General features: G+C 35.6%; 1 protein-coding gene across 1 annotated transcript; it reads left to right on the plus strand.

The window, feature by feature from the left end:
• Positions 1-5,969: 5,969 nt before the first annotated feature.
• On the plus strand, positions 5,970-22,688 carry LOC148941460 (transcription factor Dp-1-like; the record flags this gene model as incomplete). The annotated part of the gene is made up of 6 exons (XM_089104176.1): positions 5,970-6,163; positions 7,062-7,250; positions 10,042-10,228; positions 14,123-14,326; positions 15,633-15,744; positions 21,677-22,688. Coding segments are annotated over 6 exons (1,026 nt in total), but the record flags the coding sequence as incomplete, so codon positions are not given.
• Between the last annotated feature and the right edge of the window lie 645 nt (positions 22,689-23,333).

The following is a 23,333-nucleotide window of genomic DNA, read 5'->3' on the forward strand; positions in this document are numbered from 1 at the left end:
GGTATAGGTCTAGGTGGGGGCCTCTTGAGAAGGAAACATGTTAAGAAACAATTCTTACTTCAATATATGCAGAATAATTACAGTTAACACACCTTGCATGCAGCTAAGCTTTTTCTCCTCTTATCTAAGTGGTTTTCCACTTTTTCTAACAAATTTATAAATTTGTCGCAGTAGCTTTGAGAAGTTTGTTAAATGCAGCGTTTTCAGTTCAAGATTCTGTTCATTTTTCTTAAATGAAACGCCATCTGTAAATATTTGTCATAACACTTATTAAGAGATAAGATAACCCAATGTGTAGATGACCGTTTTGTCTATGAATTTTGTGTTGACGCCACTGCAGTGACTAGCGCCTCTAAAAACAAATTTATCAGAGGGTAGTTTTCTTCAGGAACTTTTAAGAAGACAGGAAATAGTTAAATTTGTTAGAAAAATGGAACAACACTGAAATAAGTGAAGAAAAAGCTGTGTTAGCTACAATTATTCTTCATATTATAAAGTAAGGAAGGTTTTCTTAGCATGTTTCCTTCTCAAGAGTACCCCAACTCATCTGAAACTTTCCATAATTTTGCGAGTCTAGAGATGTAACAAGGCGGGATAACGCTAGTCCAACCATGCCTAAACATATTAGAAATAGTGGGAGAACTCCCAGAGTATTTGTCTAAGGGACCCCTCTTGAATAAATTCTAAAATTTGGGCTTATGAATGGGCCTAAATTGCTTCGTTGTATTTTTTTTTATTATTAAATCCATATCTACCGATACTTTCGCATTGGTACGTGGAGTCCACCCTGACACTTGGAGACTGGATCGTCATTAATGGATTTTTCAGTAAAGTGATCTAGGCGAGTCAAGTTTAGTCATATTTCTCGCTCAAACATCATGACTTTTGTTAATTTGTTTGTGGTTTTCCTTAGATTTTTGGAGTAGAGGGGTCATCCGGACCAATTTCAGACGGGGTTTCTCCTGCTTTGTTTGTTTTTATACCATCCTTCATGTTAAAGCCACAAAAATCTTAGAGTCCTGTTTGTAACTACTCTTTTTTTTTTTTTTTTGGTTTGTTTTATGTTTAATTTCCTTCTGAAGAAAGCAACAGACGGGTTGTCCCGGATTACCCGTAAGGAGATTTACGAATGTTCATTTTCGGTGACATTTCGGATAACCTGAATTTTTTTTATGGGGGGGGAGGATACCCCGGGAAATATGGGATATATTGGCTGCCATACAAAATCTTCTCATTAAAGCTTATGGCGGTCTCCGACCGATGCAATATCTCACCTTTATAGCCCTATCTTGGATCATCTGGGGTGCTGCCAACTAGTTTAAGACATATAGGTTCTAAGTCACACTTAGCTTTGCTCCTAAATGATCACACCCAGCTTTCTGACGCAGCAGGACTGGACATTAATACGATTGTGCTTTTTAGCAACAAACGAACCATTTATTGTCACTTGTAATTTCGATATTGTGATAAAATGATTGCCTTCTCTAAGCCGTAAAAATATGTGCTGAACGGAAATAAAAAACATAAGCATTTCTTTTTGAGACCACTTTAAATATCATAGCATTATATCTCAACTCATATTTGTTTCTTATTTTTTCTCTTTTTCTACTAAAATACATTTTACTATTAGGCAGTTTGAAGCGAGAAGCCTTATAAATTTTTACTTATTTTGTAATTGAATGAATAGCTGAAATTTTGAGATTTGTAAATGGAAACTTGTGTATAAATGTAATTTAAATTTTTCTAAATAGAACTTGTAATGTTAATAATGCTGTATTAACTTAGCTCTTTGACGACTCTGACTAAGTAAGTACATGGGCATTCCCTATGGAGGGCTAGGCTTAGGATTCGCCCTTTGGAAGAAAAAAAAAACACCCTTGTGGGCTTTATACAAACCTATTCTTGTAAAAAAAAAACTCCGGAATTTCGTAGCCTCTCTGACGATTTTTGAAGTTACTGCTCTCTCCTCTTGGACAATCATTTTAAGCCTCCTCCCCCCTGTCCCAAACAGAAAAGTATGTTTTGATGCATATGTATAAGTATACTATAGCTTTCCAAAATCCGAGGCGAATATTTCAGAATGAGGATAATAGTATGTCAATTACCAAAAGGGTATAACTTAATGTCTGGTATTTTCATAACTGCAACAGAGCAGGAACAAGGTTTTGAAGGTTTTTGCAGACTGGTGTTTGCTTCATTTTGGGCCCCAGTATATAAAATTATGTCAGTTATTAGTTGTGTTCCTGATGCCCCCCCCCCCCATCTTTATTATTATCGTATGCTTGCTTGCTCCTGGTTTCCATTGTATTTTTTATTGAAGAAAAGCAGTCGGACTTTACTATTGATCAACATGAAAATAAGTGTTTCCAATGTTTTTTTTTTGTTTTTTTTAGGCGTAGCTAATGTTATCAATGCATTATATTAGGGGTAGTATATTTCTCATTCACTTTCTTATTTCTATAGTAGTAGTAGTTGTGAATAAATACAAAACGATCAAAACACTAGTAAAAACTTTCGGGAAAAAATTCACCTATTTTTGTCTTCTTTCTTCAAATTGTTAATGTACTGAAAATAAATTAGGAAATAAAACTTCCATAAATATCAATTGAGAATATTTGAAGCTATAGGCCTGCATAGTTTTACGTCTATCTTTATGATCAACTTCCCCACCATCATATCATCCAGCAGCGTATTCTCACCTTTTTTATTCAGAAGTTTCTGAAATAAATTTTTGTCTATTTTCTCCAACGTTGTTTTCTGAAAGTAACCTCAAGTGATGAATCTAATGAAAAAAGGGTTAATTTTCTCTTTGAATTTTTTGACCCCGAAGTTTCAATGATATTTTTTAAGCTAGCCTGTCCAGGTCATTTTTAATTTTTCAAAAAGAAAATGTAGGCTATCTTGGAACCAGAGATGGACTTCCACTCCGCGACAAACTGACAGGTAATGTATTGTTCAATCTAAACACCTACCTTTGTTCATACCCTGCCAAAAGGAGTGACGTAAAGAAGTTCCGTGACCGTGGATATAGCTAGAGGGGAAAACTGTCAAATTGGAAAAACGAGCGTAAAACTATATACATTTACCCTTCCCCTAGAGGAATGGATAATCTAGACTGATCCTTTAACATATTTTCTGTAATGTTTCCAATAGGTTCTCTAGGTAACAGGCTACCCAGACATTTTGAGTGGTGCAGCAAGGGTCTTAGATAAAAATATTGGGGTCCCTGCGAGAATTTCTTCGTGATTTTCTAAATTTTTTCGTAAGAAAATAATTTGTGTTTTACCTAAGGTTTAGCTGTACGAACCTACATTTTGGATGATTTTGAACATAAAAGCTACATTTGTTTGCCTAAATGTTTCTTGTTATGCTATAGTACTTGAAATACTAAACGAGGCATTTTGCATTAGGATAAACTGAGGAAAATCTGATTTTTTTTTGATTTTTTTTTTTCATTTGACGGATAGTCTCTTGCATTTCTTCATAGCGCTTTTCTTTTGCACTTTTGACAACACGTTTCTCACCTCCTTTGTCCCTGAAAACATATGTTAGTGCGCTCCTATCTGATCATCGGGAAAAATTTTTGAAGATGAAGCAGTTCACTATATTTTGCTTGATTTAAGAAAGTATCTTCTATGAAACTTGTTGTTGTTTGGGGTTTGACGCGTTTGACCAATAGGTCATATGCGTTCGTACCACTCGATTGTTCTGTGCCTTCTGTAATCACCAACTTGCTTGGGTGTCACTTTGGTCAATATTGACTGAACCTGATCATTCATCACTTACCTTGCTATTGGTAGGGAGTAATTCACCTGCAGCAGCTGCCTGCATTGAAAAACAGGAATCAAAATAATGCAACTGTGCTTTGTCATACAGCGATTAAAATACATATACGACACAATTATAATAGATAATACATTTTTACATTATAAACTATTGCATACCTCCATATATATAAATTTAATAAGATAAATATAAAAAGATAGATAAGGATAATAAAACAAATAAAATAGAAAAAGGATAACTCTAAAATAAAATAATATGGGAGGGGCATCATGGCCACCACAATTAAAATAATATGGACCCATCTACCATTTATCTTACTTATTATAGGGGTTAATCCCAATCAGCACCTGCCAACAAATATAAACAGGAACCAGAATAATAAAAATACAATATCAAACAGCAAATACAATTTTTATACAATTCAATTATAATAAATAATACGTTTAACCTGTCACCTAGATCAAATTATAAAAAAATAAAGCAACTCTAAAAAAAGAAACATGCAGGAAAAAAAGAAAAAAAAATTAGTTTAGGGAATGAACTAAATTAGTAGTCTTAACCAAATTACTTAATAAGCTTGTGCTTAGTCAACCTTAGTCAACCTTAGCCTGGGTTTTATTCGTAAGAATCGACTGTTGGGTATTCAACGATGTGTTCTCATGCATGGTAATAGTAATTTAATCGAACCCCTTCAGTTTGGAGACACATATTCAAGGAATTTCAGATTATTATTCACATATAGTTTTCTATCGTTTTCTTCAACAATTTGGAGCATTTGGCTGAAAATTTATGACGATGTTTCCAAGGTTAATTAATGATAGAAGTTTGGAACTATTATTTGTAGAACTCTAAACGTTCTCAGTGTCCTCACCGTCACAATTACTTTTGAGTTTACCACCCATTATGATTAAAACAAACGGACTTCGGCTATCACAGGCGATATCATTTATTCAACTATTGACAAAAATTACTCTCATCTTACCTTATTGTTTCCTTATTGTCTATTCTTTTAAATAATTTATTTTCGCCACTGCATACTGGTGTGCAGTGGCATACCGGTGAAAGACTCGCTTATTTTAGACCCATCTTTTTCGGTAATAGTTCAAAGGACCCAATGTAGAACAGGAAGCAGAAATAAAAAAAAACAGCTTGGAAATTAAAAAAAAGGAATAAAAATTTTTTTTTTTTTTTTTTTTTTTTTTTTTTACCATATGTGGAGTTGAAAAATTAAATGACCTAACTTTAGTTGACCATATACCAAAGGGAGAAAGAAAATACCTTCACATTTAGGTATCTGGGGAGGGGGGTTTTGGGCCTTGCCCCCTCCCCCCATCGGCATCTCTAGAACACTATGATTTTTTTTCTACAATTTTTCTTTCTTCAAATTTTTTGCTCCTTCCCTCGGAATGCAAGTTCTGTGTTCTTGCCTATTCCCACTTGCCTATGAGCCGGGATGAGCCATGATAAGACAAGGTGGGTTTTTAAACTGGCTCCATGTCCTACTGATGCTGCACCATAACGTAATACCTACATAGCGAATCATATACACCCTTCATGGTGTAAATCTCAATCGTCTCAGGCACCTCAATTCGATTTACTAATTTTACCAACATTTTGGGTCTAGTATTTGAAGATCTTTGCATGGTCAGTTATCATATGTTCTTTTCAGGTACCTTAAAATATGATTTCTGGTGTTATAATCGCGGGGATAATGCTCCTAAAAGCCAATGAAGCGTGCAATATGCAGAAAAATCCAATTGCTTTAGTTTGTAAGAGTGCTCCCACTATTCTCAAATTTTTGGGAGATTCCCTGACATTCTGAAAGAAACATGGGCTCTCCGAAATATCCCCAAAAATAATCATTTGTAAATGTACCAACGTTAATAAGAACTTCAAATCCTTGATTTTCGTTAACGTTTATTTTGGAGAGATTTTGAATAACCCACTTCTCTTTTAGGAGAATTAAGGAAACTAAGAAAAAAATTCTGGAATAGTTGAAGCACCACTTGGTAGCCATGCATCTGATTCTGATTTATACATGACTGCTTCACACATCTTTTGTTCGAATGTGATATTATTTTGTGAATAGCCTAGTGGGATTTGCAAAACGATCAGTCTATACTCTTGAAATTACGTCTGCTTTCGAAATGATTTATTCCTAGATTGCTTTTGTAAGCTAAAAAAGAGGATTCTTCCAGGTGGCGAGTACAGATGCCAGTTCACGAGCGCCATCACCTGCTTTCAGTACGGCCTCAAGCGTGTCTCAACACGTTTATGGCAAGAGGCGTAGCATTTGGTCACCTGAGATGATTTCTCAAAGTTATATACAGAATTTGAGTGGAGAATGTTACGAAACAATAGATATGGGACCTGAAATGTAAGTTTGTCAAGAAAGCTTCTTGAATATGGGATCAAAGATTTTTTTTGTCATAAAAATACTTTAACTCTGTATTTTAAGTAGTGACCAACAACTCGAATGAATCTTAGGAATTGACACTTCTCATCCTGAGATCAATGTAATAAAAGGGATAATGCAACTTCTTACTTGATAATTAAACATCGTAATTATCCAAATGACTAGAAGTCAAATTTACTCGCAATGTCTCTGACATTTTCTCCTGATTGCCATGGCTATGGGTCTTAGAGATTGGAAGTATCTGAGATTAATTACCCGTATCGAAAACTAAAGAACAAATATCTTATTTTCCGGGGTTTACTACCTTGTGTTCTAATTTGTTAAAAAAAAAGTATCAAATTCCAAAATTGACAGGTTTATCACATTTTTTGCTGTTTGGTAATCCAATGGCTATTCCGAACGTCTTTTTGTCATGTCTCGACTAAAGGGCTTATCTGACATTTCTGAATTTTTTCTTCTGAGAAAACTACAGTTTATAGTTGAATGATTGTGCTTAGTTTGATTTGTGTTGCCTACGATTATGTTGTGTAGTCTTGGAGAGATTGTAACATTTTAGTCTCACGTGAAAAAAATTCATTTCTGTAAGTATGACGAAGGAATAAACGTTCAAATGGGGACAAGTCCATTTATTTAGATAGTGAAAACAGGTACAAAAGTCTAGATATTTCGATCGCATATACATTGATCGTCATCAGTAGAAATACTATAGTACTAAAATTAAAGCTAACATACTTTGACGCTTTAGGGATTTTGTTAGTTTGTTTGTTTTTTGTTGTTGTCAATAATTCACCTATTTATTGTTGTATTTTGGAGCTCAGTTTCCTAATGTCTTCCTTTTTGATAACATGCTGTTTTCTAGTAAAAAGCGACGCATGGACAAAACTGGGAAAGGATTACGATATTTTTCAATGGTTGTCTGTGAGAAAGTACAAAAGAAGGGTAGTACAAGCTATAACGAAGTGGCTGACGAACTCGTTAATGAATTTCTAGAGCAAGCCAAGGCCGAAGGACAGATCCATGATCAGTATGATCAGAAAAATATTAGAAGGTTAGATATGCTACCTTTTTGTTTCTGTTTTGTATTCTGAACTATTAGCCTTGTAGGATACCTCAAAAAGTGTATATGTACCTTGAGAATTCGTATTGATATTTAATAGGAATATCGCTTATATATAAATATTGCACATACAATATTTATCGACTCAGATCAATTTGATAAGAAATATTGTTTCCTCGTCCAAAAACTTTCCTCTTTCTATCCCTTCTCTTTCCTTTATTCCCCATTTCTACTTTACTGTATTTATTTTTTGAGAGTTCTCCATGTCAATCATTTCTCTCTTTTTCTCTTTCTCCCCCTCTCCGTTCCTCTTCTCTCTGAATCTTCTTTGCTTCGTTATCTGTTTGAATTACAGGCGTTTCGTATGGTCAAAACACCTAATTATAGCCATGTTTTATGTTTTACGTACAAAACAGTTCATGACGTGGTTTTTGCTGCTTCACAGATCACTTATGGGGATATGCAATTCCTTTCCCTTATGTAATGTGTCTTGTTAATAGTGGAAAAAAAAAACTAGAAGTCTAACAAAAATACATAAAAAGAAACAATTGAATTTTTTAAAAGGAATTGTAAAATAAGTGTATTTTTAGACTACCGTTTTTTTTTCAAGGGAATTCAAGAAAAGAGGCAAATGAATAAATAAAACTGGTGGGAGGGAGCTATTTATCACGCGTGCTTAAGATGCAATTCGCTTTTCTTTTATCTGGTATAGTGTGATTAATTGTATAATTGGCATTAATATTAGCGGCCAAGGACATACGAGACTGAAATGAATTCTGGCCCTTTAACATGTCTCTTATATAATTTAAAACCATTAACCAGAAAAGTATTATACTGGCGCTGAGTTCAAAAAGTAAATAGCTAAAAATGCCAGTAGTGGTAAATTTTTTTCGGATGAAAAAAAAGTATAGAAGTATTACACGTAAAAATAGAGTCGTTACATGGCAATGGGCCCTTTATATTGGGCCCAACCTAAATTTTCATAAAATTCCTTAAGTGTTTAAATTGTGCCTAAGCTTTTTAAGAAGTTTTTATGGATTCTGTATTATGTTTTAATTACAGAATCTGCAAAACTTATTTCCTTCCTTGTTTCTCTGTTTCTAGGCTACGATCAAAAGCCTTATTATACAAATAGATTGTAGTTAGGAGAGCAATTGGCTCTTGTTGAACATAAGAAGTTTAGGTCAGTTCCTTATTTTCTGTGTTTGTCGAGACATGAGTTTGAGAATTCCACATCAAGCCTATGTGGAACTGACCAAAGAGTGTGGGTAAGTTGTAAGAGTGGAAACTGATGCTAGTGTCGACAAAAAAATATCAACGCCATCTAGCGTGTGGCGACATTTGACATTTTTTCAAACCCTGCAATCATTTTTCTGTCATGAACTGAGATCAGATACTTATTATTTATTCTAATTTTACCAGCTAAACTGACTAAGTTAATTATTATTGTTATTGCACTAAAAAAATGCCAAGTGTCGCCAAACGCTGGATGGCGTTGATAGTGTTTTTGTTGACACTAGAACCAGTTCTCACTTATAAGTTATCCATACTCTTTGGAACTGACTATTAACTGACAAATTAAATTAAAATGCAATAAAAAAATTATAAAAGATTGATGAAAGTCAAGCTTTATGGATGAAGGGTGGTAAATTGCTGCCATAAATGGTGTTTTTTGGCCATTTATCAGGGGCCAAACGAAAAGCGAAATATTCTTGAATGGGGTAGAAGAGGCTATGCGAAAGAATTTATTGGAAATTGCCACTGTAGGCAAGGGAGTAAAGAGTAAAGCTTTGACCAGATTTGGGGAAGAGTTGTGCAGCTCTGTGGGTATCAGGTGGGTTGGTGCTGCAATGAGTTGTTAGTAGTATTGAGTGTGGGTTTAAGTGGCACTCTCTGGATTTGTCATGGGAAAAGTTTTACATAGAGCTAGAGTATGAGTTTTTAGTAGTAGTTGTATGAGAAAATATTTTGGAAATGCTTGGTGTAGATTTGAGACTCGCTCTGTCTTGCATAACAATCTTGACGCCGAGATGTCTGTTTCTGCATTTAGTGTCCATGCCTTGTTTGTTTAAAATGTTTTCAAAAGAATAATGACGTTTCTTGGGAAAGAACTGGCTTATCATACATGAAAATGGTCAAGTCGCAGTGACTCGTGGAGGGTTCTCTGCTTGGTTCGGTGCTGTATGTTCTGTGTGTCAGGAACACATGGGCATTCAAAGTCGCCATCATAATGAAAAAGCTTGGACTTTAAGGATAAAAGATTAAGTATGTTTTAAACGTCCTTCGATATGGCAGATTGAATCTGGGGAGGGAGAGGGGAACTCCAAAAGTATAGTGTTATGCATTGCGTTTTGGCCACGCGTGTCACTGGGAATGGCTCACTTTTAATGGTTGGTTTTTATAGTTGGTTGAGAAAAGGAAAAAATGTTCTTACCGAAGGGGTTGAATTAAAAATATAGTAACATTTTATCTTTACTGTATTTCTATTTTACTTTGTTCTATTAGTTCAATAGTTCAGTATTTTCTTTGCCCAAATGTTTACTTAGGCCACATTGGCTTCAGGGTTGCCACTGCCATTAGACAAAAACCTACTGAAAATGCCAACCTACTAAAGCAGCATTTTTAGTCGGTTTTTCTTCGTCATTCTCGTTAAATTGAATTTTAATCCCTCAAAAGAAGTCTGTTTGCTTTTTTTTTCAGTTTAGAGTGAGAGTAACTAGAAAGTAAGAAAAATCACTAAAGAATTGGAAAATAAAATTATAAATGCAAGTGTTTCCTTTAGGAGAGTATATTATGCTCTGAATGTATTGATGGCTATGAATATAATAGCAAAGGAGAAGAAAGAAAATCGGTGGCTTGGTCTTCCTGCGAATGCAGCCAATGAATGTGCAGTCCTTGAAGACAGGAAGAAAAAACTTGTCGAAAGAATTCGTACGAAAACACAGCAACTTCAAGATCTCATTATTCAGGTTGACTATTATTCTCCTGTCCTTTTTTTTTTTTTTTTTTGTTCCTTCGCTTTTTACTTAAATTCTACCCAATTTCTGTTTAATTATTACTTGGTCCCTTTCTAACTTTTTTGCTTTTCCGTCTTAACTAGCATTGATCATTTTTTTATGGAAATTACAAGTTAAGTTGGTTGCTATTTAAAACGACCCTTTTTAGGTTAACAATCGTATCTTAGCTGCTGTTAACTTGGAAATCGCCGTGAAACACCATTTCACTCTTTTTAATTAAAGCTGCAATAAAACCATAGTTTAGTTTACATTAGGCTACAGACAGCCTAGCTTGTTTTGGTGAGCTCCTTGTAGTTTTTCTTTTATGGCATCTGTAAAAGGTTTTCTGCCTTGTTTTAAGTAGGTAAAACCGGGTTTTGAAGTCTGCTTCTTCATTACCTGAATGGTTGCTACCATTCTTGTTAGATCATTGGTGACTGTTTACCTGTTTGCGTGTTGCAATGCTTTTCTGTATTATGTGGTGTCTATTCAGGTAATAAATCTATGAGTAAAACTATGCATTTCAGGTTGCTATTTGTAACTACTTCGCCAAGTTCTGCCTAATAGAGCAACTTGAGTATTGTTCTATGTGCATTGTGCTCTATGTAGAAATTTGTATAGGCTAGGTATTGAAGTGAAGCAAGCAGACATTTTGAAGTACCGATATTTAGTCATGGACTAAGATCTACTTCACAAATTTTTCTTAGTTATTTCAGTAGTTTCTGGATTTTCTTCAAAATATTTTGTTTTCTTCCTTAAAAATAGTGAGCCAAAACCGCTTAGCTTTGTTTTGAGCTATTGATCTTAGATTTTACCTGAAAGCTATCATACTCACATCGGAAATTGTTCGATCAGTTGTTTACGGGTCTTACAAAACCATTGACAAAAGGGAGATAAAAAAGAAGTATTCGTATTTAGTTTTCACCCAGATGCCTGATTGGACTACGGTTATCGATTTCCTAGTGATATTTCCTTTGTCAGTGTGCTTCTAGTAAAGTTTGAGAAGTTAAGTTGTGGGTCCTTTAAAAACTAGATAAGAAAATTTGCCCCCCTCCACCGTCACCCCGCATTAAAGATTGCGAGAAGCAAATATTGGATGTTCATTTGGTTTTAAGCTAACCAGATCTTTGTGTATTGGGCCTTCTTTTGATCGCTTTTTTTTAATTAAGGTGTATAAATGTGTAGATTGCACCGTAATCAAAGGAACATAGCTCTGACTATCTAATCTTATCAGCAGACATCCAGAGGGGGAGAGGGGTGAAGTTTCCTCTATCGTATTTCATACAATTTTTCTTGTAATGGCTAAAACCTGTTACTAAGTGGGACGGCGTCGCTTATAGTCGAAACGCGGGGGGCTGATATTTTAGGAAGGGTATATCTAGGGATTGGGGGAGGGTAGGTTTAGAGAGAGGAAGGGGAAGAGCTCCAAGAGGAACCGAAGAGATATGCTGAGCCCGTCTGACCCGTGGTGACCGCGAAGAAGGGATTCAGTAACGCAATGTCGGTATTGAAAAAGGTTGTCGTGGGCGTGAAATCCCGTTTGGCATTACGGCCTGACTTCGGACCAGAAGGACCGCCTGGAAAGGATCCAGTACCGAGCTCTTCTGGTAGTGTCATAATCTCCCAAAGTCCCTTATTGCTCCCTTTTGAAACAATTTTCACTTGAAACTCTATCGACACGCCCTGATCAATTGTGTTTTAAATTTGGTGCCGGTATTTTGGGAAATCCGCGGCTTCGTGAAATCCTTCCCCCTGAGCATCTCCCTTCGCGCCAAAGGCTCCCGCGAAATGTAGCTCAACTGGACTACAGTTGCTACATTCCCGCGAAATGTAGCTCAACACTCGTCAATAATTGTATATATTTATTTTCTTTAATTCATTATTCTTTTTATTCGCTTGACTCTGTTTGACTGTTTAGTTTGAATATGTGATATTTCAAATCAATGTATGTTTTTGTGCATGACAATGGCTATGGCTGTGATTTCCATATTTTTTATATATGTTTAGTGTCTTATTATGACAAAAACTGTCGCTGATTGGCGTGACCATTTTATGGAGTTTGAAAATAAATTCTTTATTTATTTATTTATACAATTTCGTGCTATTCTTTATGTTTCTCATTTGACTGAACTGGGTGGCTATGTGAGACCAGCGGAGCATACAGATGTATAACACTTGCATTGCGCCATTTACAAGAAACATATAAAGAGACAACTTCCCAAAATATAAAACTATTAACTATATTTTTGTAACCATTTTATGATTATTGACACTTAAATTGTGAAATGGAAAAAAGGGAATGGGTTAGAAAGAAAAAGACTTATTATCATATATGATAATAAGCGAATCGGACCCAAGAGTTTGGAATTGGATAATACGAAAGCTTCTCACAAATTCTTATGAGCACGTGGGATATTTCTAGAATTTTATAATTGACTTGTTTTCCCACTCACCTCTTCTTTTAATAATATAAGAGCTGTAAGATTGGAAGGGCTGCAGGCCATGAAAAAGATAAATGTACCAATGACATCGAAATAGGAACATATTTTGATTCCTCGATCCATTTTATCTTTGTTCGTATTTGAAGATTTTTATTTTGTTGTTTGAAAATTATTTAAGTTCTGAAATTTCGTTAGTGTTGCCACGGCGAGCAGTGAAAATACGCCAACAAAAGTAATAGTTCAATTGACAACGCTTTTCGTCCGCAAAAATGATACTTTAACTATCTATCGATTCCCAAAGGCAACCACTCGTCAAATAACAGCTGTATCTTTGTAACCTATTTGGTGACATACGTTTTTAGTTTATTTTATTCTTTACCCACATTTCTTGGTTTTCAAATTTGCGGTCACTATTACTAAGAACTTCATAACTGTATATAGAAGACTGATTTTTTTAATTAAAAATGAATGGTATATGGTTGTGTAATTAAAAAATTCAAGGAACCATATTTTGTTTTCACTCTCCTTGTCAGTTAGAATTCTTTTTCAATATGCGCTAGAACAGTTACGCCCCATTTTGTCATATCTTACGTCAATTTAGTGCGCTCAGTGGATTGTTGTGGACCCTTGGAAGCAAAATATCTCGTTGGCTCTGGGCATGACTTAGTGGATATGTAAGCTTGTTCCAATATAAAAAAAAAAAAAAATTTTCGTCTCTTTAGGGTATCGCTGCTTGGCCGCCATTGATAACTAATCTACTGAAAGGCATCTGTAGGCGCTATGGAAATTTTTTAATATTAGTTCAATTGCAAAAACGTTTTTCCTGTTGAAAGACAAGGAGGGCCAAAGGAGTTTAAAGATAAAATGTTTAAGAATTTTATTAAAATGACTGTTTTTATGACTAACCTGCAATATTAGAATCCTCCCTTATACCATTTGTGATGCCGCTGAGAAGGGTACTAGTCTGTTGCACATTTGCAAATATATTTGGGGATAGTAAAAAAAGAATGATTGTAGTACCTCAAATGAATTTTTATTTATTTATTCTGTGCTGGGAAAAGGAAATTAGTGAACTGAAAGAGTTAAACTTGGTTTTCTGGGCAAACGTGTATTTGTGTCGTGTGTTAGGCCGATCTTATCATCCACCCCTAAGCTATTCAGAGAATTTGTATTTGTTTCTATGGATGAGGTCTTGAGACCTTGATACGTTGATACTAGTCTCTGCTTACGGTATATACACTAGGAAGTTGAACAATGCGCTCTACATATGATATAATTTAAATAAAAGCGGGTGTTATTTTTTTTTTTTCAAACGCTGGGTTTTTCAAATCACTAGGTTAGATGGTATGGCTTTCAGGTCTTATTCATAACACTACCGTTTCCTAAAATTTCATGTCAGTAATTAATAGTACTTTATTTTCTACAGCAAATTGCGTATAAGCAATTAGTAAAAAGGAATAAAGAGAGGGAAGCAGCGGGAGGCCCTCCCCCTCCCCAGGCAGTTATACATTTGCCATTCATCATAGTGAGTACAAACAGAAAAACCGTCATCGATTGCTCCATTAGTAACGACAAAACGGAATATCTTTTCAATTTTGATGATGCCTTTGAAATACATGATGATATCGAGGTAATTTACCTTTTTTTTTATCTCTATCTATTTTAATTGCCTCTTTTCACACTTTCCTTCTTTTTCTTTGACTAGTTAGCAAATTAGTTAATTTTGAAAATAAGTTAAAAATTTTTGTTATTTGCTAATAGTCTACTTGATTACTTCTTTTTTCTTAATTCTGTTTATTTTTCGTGGCAATCCTTTGAACTTCGGTAATAATTATAGTTGTAAAACCCGTATCAACTGTTTTTTCTTCTTTTAATCATTTCTTATTCAAGACAAAAATACTGATTTGGTTTATTTTTATATTTATTTGTCTGTCTTTTTTGTGGAGATAATAATATTTGGCCAGGGGTGCCAACTGGATTGGTGAGGGGGGCAATTGACTCCTTAGATGTTTAAAAACACCTTTTTGGAGCATTTTCAATGAAATAATAGAAAAAAAAATGCCATGCCCCCTAGATTTTAAAAATGTCATTTTTTGTGTCTTCATTACAGAAAACGGGAAATCCTTACCGCCCCTCCAATATTTTTTTATTTGGTACCCCCTGTATCCGTCTGGTATAAGACTACACTGTGAATGCTTTTATTAATGTTCATAATGTAATGATCTTGGTAAAATGCCTGGAAATCATGACAAAATAGTGACAAAAGTTGAAGATTCTAAATCGACTTTGTTTTCAAGGTTGCTAAACGGAAAAGAAAATTCCGAATTTGGTCTGTGTCTACGCTTATGGTTGTTTTGTCTGCGATAATTCAGAAGTTGTTATGTTGCGCCATATGCATTGAACAGGCGATGGGGAGGGGCTGGGGGGGGGGGGGTAGTAAATTCTAAGTTTTGTTCGATTTAAGCGACCCGTTATAAGTAAAAGAAAGATTTTTCTAAACCTACAACTCTGGTATCAAAAGCTCTAACTCTCAACCACTGCTGTAAGCCAGGAGCAGTGGCGTAAATGCACGAAAGCTAAGGGGGAGGGGATCAAAAAGTATTTTGCAAAAATGGGGGGTGGATTGTCGTATTTAAGTTTTTTAAATGAAAATACAAAAAAAGAGTTTTTCAACGAAAATACCCCCCTCCCCCTAAGGACCAAGAAAAGGTATTTTAAATGTATGAATAAAAGTTTCACAAGGCACTTCATGTAACGCATTTTGAAATGTTGTCGTCAAATCGTCCATTTATGGTTCAAGATCATTGAACAGCTATGTTTTTTTTTCTCTTATATTTTTTCTTTTCTTTTCAATAAGTGTTATTTATTATAGCTATGACAACAGTGTATTTAGTGAAATGCTTATTGGTGAACTTTTAAATGTTGAATTGTTTTAGGTGATGAAGCGGATGGGATTAACTTTAGGGTTGGATCAGGAGAAATGTACCGGTGAATTGTTAGTAGCTGCGAAAAACTGCATACCCAAATCACTCGGAGACCAGGTTGAAAGTATGTATACCTTCTTTCTCTTGATTATCTAATTTCTGTGTTGTGCGCCTAGTGTGGAGGATATGTGTAATATCTTTTTTCTTTTCTTTTTTTCTTGTATAGTATACATGTCAAGGAGCCATTCAACCTTGTTCCTGAACTGACAGCCATGCCTGACTTGAAACAATGCGAATAATTAGCCATTAAACAATTAGTAGCCAAATAAAGCTGTAACTTTCTTAAGAATGGTTTTAAGTAACTAACAAACCAAAAGCTGCCCTGATTAGTCACGATAAACGGCTTCATCGAAGTGCTAGTGAGAACAGGTTATGTGGACATAAGTCTATTTTGCAAAGTACTGTAGAACTTAGTACAAACCCAATGCGCTATTCAAGATAAAGGGAATTCTCACGAATATTGTATAGTTACTTCTTCTGTCTGTTCCATTTTTTTCGTGGATATTTCACGGTACCCCGGGACGTCATGATTTCCCAAAATGCTGCTAATCTTTTACTCGGTTTAGTCACCGGATGTTGTGATACTATTCAATATTTGCTTTTAGAAATGAACAGGTGTCTTTGATCGAATGACCCCCTCAGGCAGATCGTTTCAGGTGGATTTCAGTGCCCAACAAAGCTATTTCTCAAATAGTCTTTCCTATGTTTGTTTGTTGTCTGTTTTTGTTTCAAGTCGCTGATGGTGGGGCTCTGAAACATCACAGAGGGATAAATAAGGGCTCATTTGAAAGGAAATTGCTATATCTGGAGTGTTATGCAAGTGTTAAAAACTGACTATTAAAATAAAATGGATTTTTGACGAAAACTGCATCTTCATATGCAAGATGATGTAACCACAGGTATCTTTTGACAAAATGATGTAACACGCGTACGTTTTTAAAAGTTAAGCCTCTGAGGTATGGTGTCATATTTGAGTGACTAGTTTCCTGGGGTTTGCTCTTTACTAAGAGATCCGCTTGTTTTGGTAGGGGGTATTAATAGGGTTTTCGTTCTTTGAGACGCCTCCAATATTTATTTTCAGCAGTGTGGTGAAAAGGGTCTGCTGGGGTGTTCCCTATTGCATTGATATGTGTATTAAAATAGTTTGACCGATGCCAAATATATTGGGGAACACAAACCTTCACTAGGTGGTTAAGGGATGTGAAGCCATCGAATAAAACCTTCCATAGAATGATGGTTTAAGAAACAGTCAACTACACCGCATAGGCGACCACATGGTTGTCGCCGTTAAGCCATATGGTTTCCGCTTCTTTGACTGACATCTTCGCCAAACTGTCCAAAGGTTTTAAGGAGTAGAATATAGATGTGTCACATCTTTGATCCAGAAGCTTAATATGCTCCCAATGCAAAGCAACAAGGGATGTCATGGACTGATTCCGTCTGAATCCAAGCTGATAATCACATAGAAGATTGTCTAGATTTTTGCAAAAAAAATTTTTTAGTCAGATTTGTCTGCTGAATCGATGGTTCAAACTCAATATTTTGTTTAGATCGTTAAGCGTTTCTTGCTGCGACATCGAGAGAAAGAACGTCTAAATTATTTGTCCCCTTTATAATTACACTCTTTATGAGCTTGAGATAATGAACATCAAAATGGCTTTTTGACTAAATTTCCATTTTGTTTCCCCTTTTTGCACAGAGAGGGTGGGATTGATCCAGAGATTAAGTCTCGCACTTTAATTATTTTGACCTCCCCCCCCCTGTTATCTCAAAGAATACATATACCCTGTTTAAGTACTCCTGCCCCCAATTTCACCCTTCCAACCCTGTCATTAGTGCAATTTTCGACCTTGTGGGTCGGAGAGGGGCACCTGCCCCTAAAGCCACCCCGTGGAGCCACCCCCGCCCCTCACGATTACAATAAATTGCTCAGATTATAATTATTTGTCTTTACATTTTAAAATAGCACAAAATCTTAAATTTCATTTAACTTGATTTAAGGATAAAAATCTTCAGGGCCATTGATGGCACATAGACCCTCGGCTATTGCTGGCGTCCCAGTTGCTGGTCATTTAGCTCGAAATTCTCAACTTTTTTACGTTTTCCTTTGGACGAGCTCATGGTTTGAAAAAGGGTAATGTGAAACATGGAGGTACTTGTTAGTCTGACATTTCTAAATACTCTTTTCTTTACATTTAGTCCAACTGCGTTGGACTAAATGTAACCCCCCCCCCCTGTTGAAGGAAGAGAGTAATTTCTTGTAAATTTCATGAAATATGACATATAATTATATGTTTCCCTAGAGCATTCTTAAGAAATTGATACGTTCTTTGATACATTTAGTCCAATTGCGTTAATCCAACCCCATCCCCTCTATTGGGAAATTTCTTCGAAATTTCCTGAAATCTGGCGAATTATGATATTTTCATAAAACTTTCTTAAGGTGTTCTGATAATGCGCCTTGTTTATGCTTGTTTAAGAATTTGCCTCGCGTTTTTTGGGAAAATTCCTTCGTAGGTGTCTGATAGCTGCAGCCAATGATTCTGTTTGAGAGAGGGGACCAAAAGTTGAAAAGTTTGAAGAGACACCGAGTCCAAACAGAAATCTTACAATTTTTGAGCAGTTGCTTGTCGCACAGCTAAGGACCAAGGTGCTTACGTTTTATCCTAACCCCACTCAAGAATTTTGATCTGCACGATCTGAGAAAAACCGGTTTGTCTTTCTGCAGTAGCTAATAATTAGCTTAGTCTCATTGAGAGAAACTACGATGTAGGTATATTCTTATTAAATATTTAATATATAGAGGTGATTAGGTTAGGTTAGGTATTTAATATAATGCGTTCTGGGCGGCCTGCTTTTCCTGATTTTCTGCTATAGTTCCCGATCGTTGGTTTCTAAAGTATTATATTTTCATCATATTTTGGTATATTTCATTCGGATTAACCCAACTTCACTTCTTGAGTGGGGTCGGGATAATACGTAAGTACCTAAGTTTTTCCACAGCAATTAAGACAGTTTACGTTTGGTGAGTTGTGAGTTGGGTCAGCTGACCGTTCGGTGAGTCGGGTTCTTAAGCTTTCCTTTTTTTTCTGTCCATAGTTAGGTGACTTGAAGTTAAAAGTTTTTTTAAACGCTGGCTGGTCTCCCTTACCTTTTATAAAGTAGATACGACTGTGAGTAGACTTTCATCAGTTTTTTTTTCTTTTTCATTTTACGGGAAATATCACATATGCCTTTTGATGTTTTGCATGAAGTTATATAAAATGTGTGATACATCACGGAAATCTATTCAAGCGTCATGGCTTAGTCGCCATTGTGTCCTCATACATTAGGCAGGACTACTGAAGAAATTGACACAGTGGCTAGATATTGTCTGTTGAATAGTTACAGGACCGGGCGTACAAGTTCTGTGAATATTACCCATGACAGAACCCCATTAATTAAAAACAAAAAATCCTATCTTCGACAGTTTTCCATTGCTGAAAACTTATGCTGTGTACATGCATTGGGGGAGCCGGGGGGGAGATGAGTTTTCAGAATGAATTATAGTTATTTGGGCTTGATAATTAATTGTTGAAATTGGTACCCCGCTACACTGAATATTTACCTCACCTCCCCCTCCCCCTCATCCTTTTCCTGCGTTAAACTATGAACCTTTGCACACCTGCCATTGCATATTTACAATATTACGCATGGCTGATTTAAATAAGTTAGTGCTCAGTGAAATACTTTTGAACACCATGGGCGTTAATATTTCCCTTCCTTTATATCCGTTATTCTCAATGTGGGGCTCTGGCCCCACCGGTGGGGCATGGTAATATTTTGGGGGCTCATCGGCAGGATATGCATCCATCGGCTGACTATACTTTAGACCTTAATTTTGAAAAAAAAAATCATGCAAATGATGTCATATTCAAATGCATTTAAAGAGCAAAAAAGATACAAGATAGTACTGCAAGGAGAGAGAGAGAAGGATTTATATAAACAAAAAATTATTACTACTTCCCCTAAAAAGCAAGCTTGTCCTTGGGGGAGGTAGAGAAAACAAAATCCTTAAAATAAAAAGAACACTTGGCCACCGACACCACTAATACCACCACATTAAACAATAAATACAAACGAATATCATAAATTATACTTTTCCTCCGGGAACAACAAAACCCCCACAATAAATAATTTAATCAATCAAAACAGTTCCTTAAAGCAGTTCAGCAAAAATCAGTTCCTTAATGTTTTTTTCTAAATATATTTGGGCTCTCCAATAATCTTAATATTCCATGTATATATGTAAAAAAAAAACAAAAAACCCTTGTATCCTGAGAATGAACAGTATACCTAATGGACAATAAATCACCAAAACAACGAGGCTGAATATCATGCTGCGGTCCAAAAATAAAACCCCAATACGTAGAATTCATGAAGGCCTGCAGCCGGCAAAATTTTCAAAGTTAGGTAAATTTCTCGAATAGGCTTGCGTAGAGATATGCGGGCTAAAATCGTTACTGCATGATTTTGTAGAACTCCTATTGGTTTAAGGATAGAAGAAAAAGTAGAGAACCAATTACTCGAACAATAAGGTATATACAGGTGTATTAAAGAAAAATAAAGATGACGAAGGACAGATTTAGGAAAGCATTGGTGGAGTTTCTTCATTATACCTAGATTTCTTGCCAGAAAGAATTGTTAGAGTTACACGTTGCTTGAAAGATAGAATTTCATCTATTACAATCACAAGGTATAAAGGTATTAGTATTTTACCTTTTATAAAAGGTATTGTATATAGACAATATTTTTTATTAGTATACAATATGCCTAGAGGACGACCCAAAAAAGGATACCAAGTTTATGACCTTTTAAGCAACGTGAATACACGTAAAATTTTGAATATCAAAATTTAGACGAGGGGGGCATCATGAATTTAGAAATGCCTGGATGGGGTATGACTCAAAATTGATTGGGAACCACTGCTTTACATAGAAGCTGAAAATGAGTAGTGTGGTAAATTTGGCTTTCCAGAAAAGTTCCAAGCAGTTTTAATGTGTTGTAGTAAAGACCTGTATTAACAAATAAATCTCTACCAAACTGGTTTTAAAATTCCAGAATACCACAGAGTACTCGAACTTTAATGCGACGCATTAGCGCAGCTTTTATTGATTTCAATTGTCGCGTTACTCGCTGGAGTTAAGCTTGTTAATATTCAGGAGTAGGGTGGTGACAATATTATATAATATGTTAATCCGCCAAGGCTGTTATGGTAATCCCGCTTTCTGGGGCTGTAACGAGAGAGAGGTTGAGATCGTACGTTCTGCGGATGATTGCCAAAGATTGTCCTTTTTGGCCAACCATCTAGGGTTAAACGAAAAGCAGGTTATTCCCAGTTAGGGTGGGAGGATGTCATAATAAAAAACTTAAGGTAATGGGAACCTCCTGGGAGATTGTAAAGAGGGAGGATTTGAATAGATTGGGATGGAGGTGGAGCGTGCGTAGCTGTGATGGCCTCAGGCGGCTTGGTGCTGCGGTAAGTTGTTAGTAATAATAGTATTATGGTAAATATGATGGTCCTAGAAATGAGATGTCCTTCAATAATTCCACAAGTATTCGTGGTCTGAGAGGCAAGACGGAAAGCTTTGAGAAGGTGGGTCTGAGAGGCAAAACTTTCAACAATTGAGTGAAAATTGAGGAGATGTAAAAAAGCTTTTTTTTCTTCTTTTGTCGAGTTGTCAAGTAAAATTTTTCTTTACTAAAGATCTGTGCATTTGTTTGTTTATTTTTTCGATTTTTAATTCTGACTGTCATTTAATTATGTCTAATTTAATTGTTTTTTTTTTATAGATGTTTGTAATTTGATTCAATTAAATTATTCGGTGGTTCTTGTGTTTTTAATTTGATGGAAAGTGCAAACTAAATGCTCGTGTTTGTTGTTAAGGTGACTTTGTTATTATAATTCTGTATGTAAGTATGTTAAAAGTGAGGTATTATTTTTATAATCCTTTTAGGAATGGCGTCTGGTGACACGAATATCTATGTTCCAGAAGTAGTTTACCCCGGTATTTTCAGAGCCGGTGGCTCACGATCCTCCAGGCAGATGTCTTCCGGTCGGCCTTCTGATGATGATTATGATGATCATTCGGATTAGTGATTAAAAAGGAAAGAATAGTGTGGCTACTTTTGTACATTTTAGTGAAATTCCTTTTAACGTGAAAACACTTTGAAGCATTTTATTATATACTGTCGGGATTGAATAATGATAGAATTTTGAAGGACTATTTTATTTTATTTCAGTATTTAACTAGAATCGTTACGCAGAAACTATGTTGAGTGTATCGTCAGTTGAGTATTTGTCTTAGTGGTTCGAGACTCGTTTGCTTGATCTTAAAAGTGGTCATAAATGCTAAATACAATTTGTACATTTAAATTCCAATATCTTTGAACGTGTGTATCCGTGTTACCAGGGCCGCTGAAAGAGTAGGGCAAAAGTAACAATTTTGCAGGGGCCTGAGATACTTGTGTTGGCGTAATGAATTAAGAAAAGTTTCAATAACAGTTTTGTGACCATCATATAAAACCTCAAATTTAGTACAATTTGATGCGGTTACAGTTCTAGACAAAATATTTTGGATCGGCTGCTTTGTCGGCGTATAAGTGTTCCTTGTTTTGCCCATCCCTATTCTAGGGTAGGGTAGATTGTATTCCTATCGTTTTCTTCTTTTTTCGCCTCTACATATTAAATTTGTTCAATAAGTTGCCATTGCTGTTGACCCCTCCCAAGGATCAAAAATAGTTCAAATTTTGTAACTTTCAGTAAAAATATGAATTTTCTGACCAAAGAAAAAAAAATTGCCTTTGAAACCTTGCACTTCAAATGTTTCTGCAGTTCAAATTGCCTTGTAAATTAAATATTCGTGCTGCAAATATTTAAAATACTTGAAAACTCAAAACCAATCTAATTAAATATTCGTTTTTTTTAGATTAAAAATCATAACGCAGTGAACTGCTATTGTACGAAGAAGTTTCACCTTGGTTTAGTGATAGTATATCCGTTTTTGTTTTGTAGTTGATCAGAAATCCTGTTTCGGAGCCAAAATGCATATTCAAACTTTCAATGTGGTGCATCCACGGTTGCCAGGTTTTCAGTAGAACGTGGCAGCACAGGGTGTTGTCACGGGCTATTACTCTAGTTATCCCGGGCTATTAAATCCCAATAGAAGATTTGCGCATAGCAGCGTATGTGTAAAAAGTGAAGTAAAAATTACTCGCAACGTTGATATTCATTGATGCAATGATCCATGGGCACGTGAGAGGCAAAAATGCTATATACATTGACGTTGATTTTTGCATGAGTCATCTGGGTATAGGTCTAGGTGGGGGCCTCTTGAGAAGGAAACATGTTAAGAAACAATTCTTACTTCAATATATGCAGAATAATTACAGTTAACACACCTTGCATGCAGCTAAGCTTTTTTCTCCACTTGTTTCAGTGTTTTTCCACCTTTTCTAACAAATTTATCAATTTTTCGTAGTAGCTTTGAGAAGTTTGTTAAATGCAGCGTTTTCAGTTCAAGATTCTGTTCATTTTTCTTAAATGAAACGCCATCTGTAAATATTTGTCATAACACTTATTAAGAGATAAGATAACCCAATGTGTAGATGACC

Source organism: Artemia sp. Qi Xiang Cuo, chromosome 18 (assembly GCF_049724085.1).
Source record: "Artemia sp. Qi Xiang Cuo chromosome 18, ASM4972408v1, whole genome shotgun sequence".
Lineage (NCBI taxonomy): Eukaryota > Metazoa > Arthropoda > Branchiopoda > Anostraca > Artemiidae > Artemia > Artemia sp. Qi Xiang Cuo.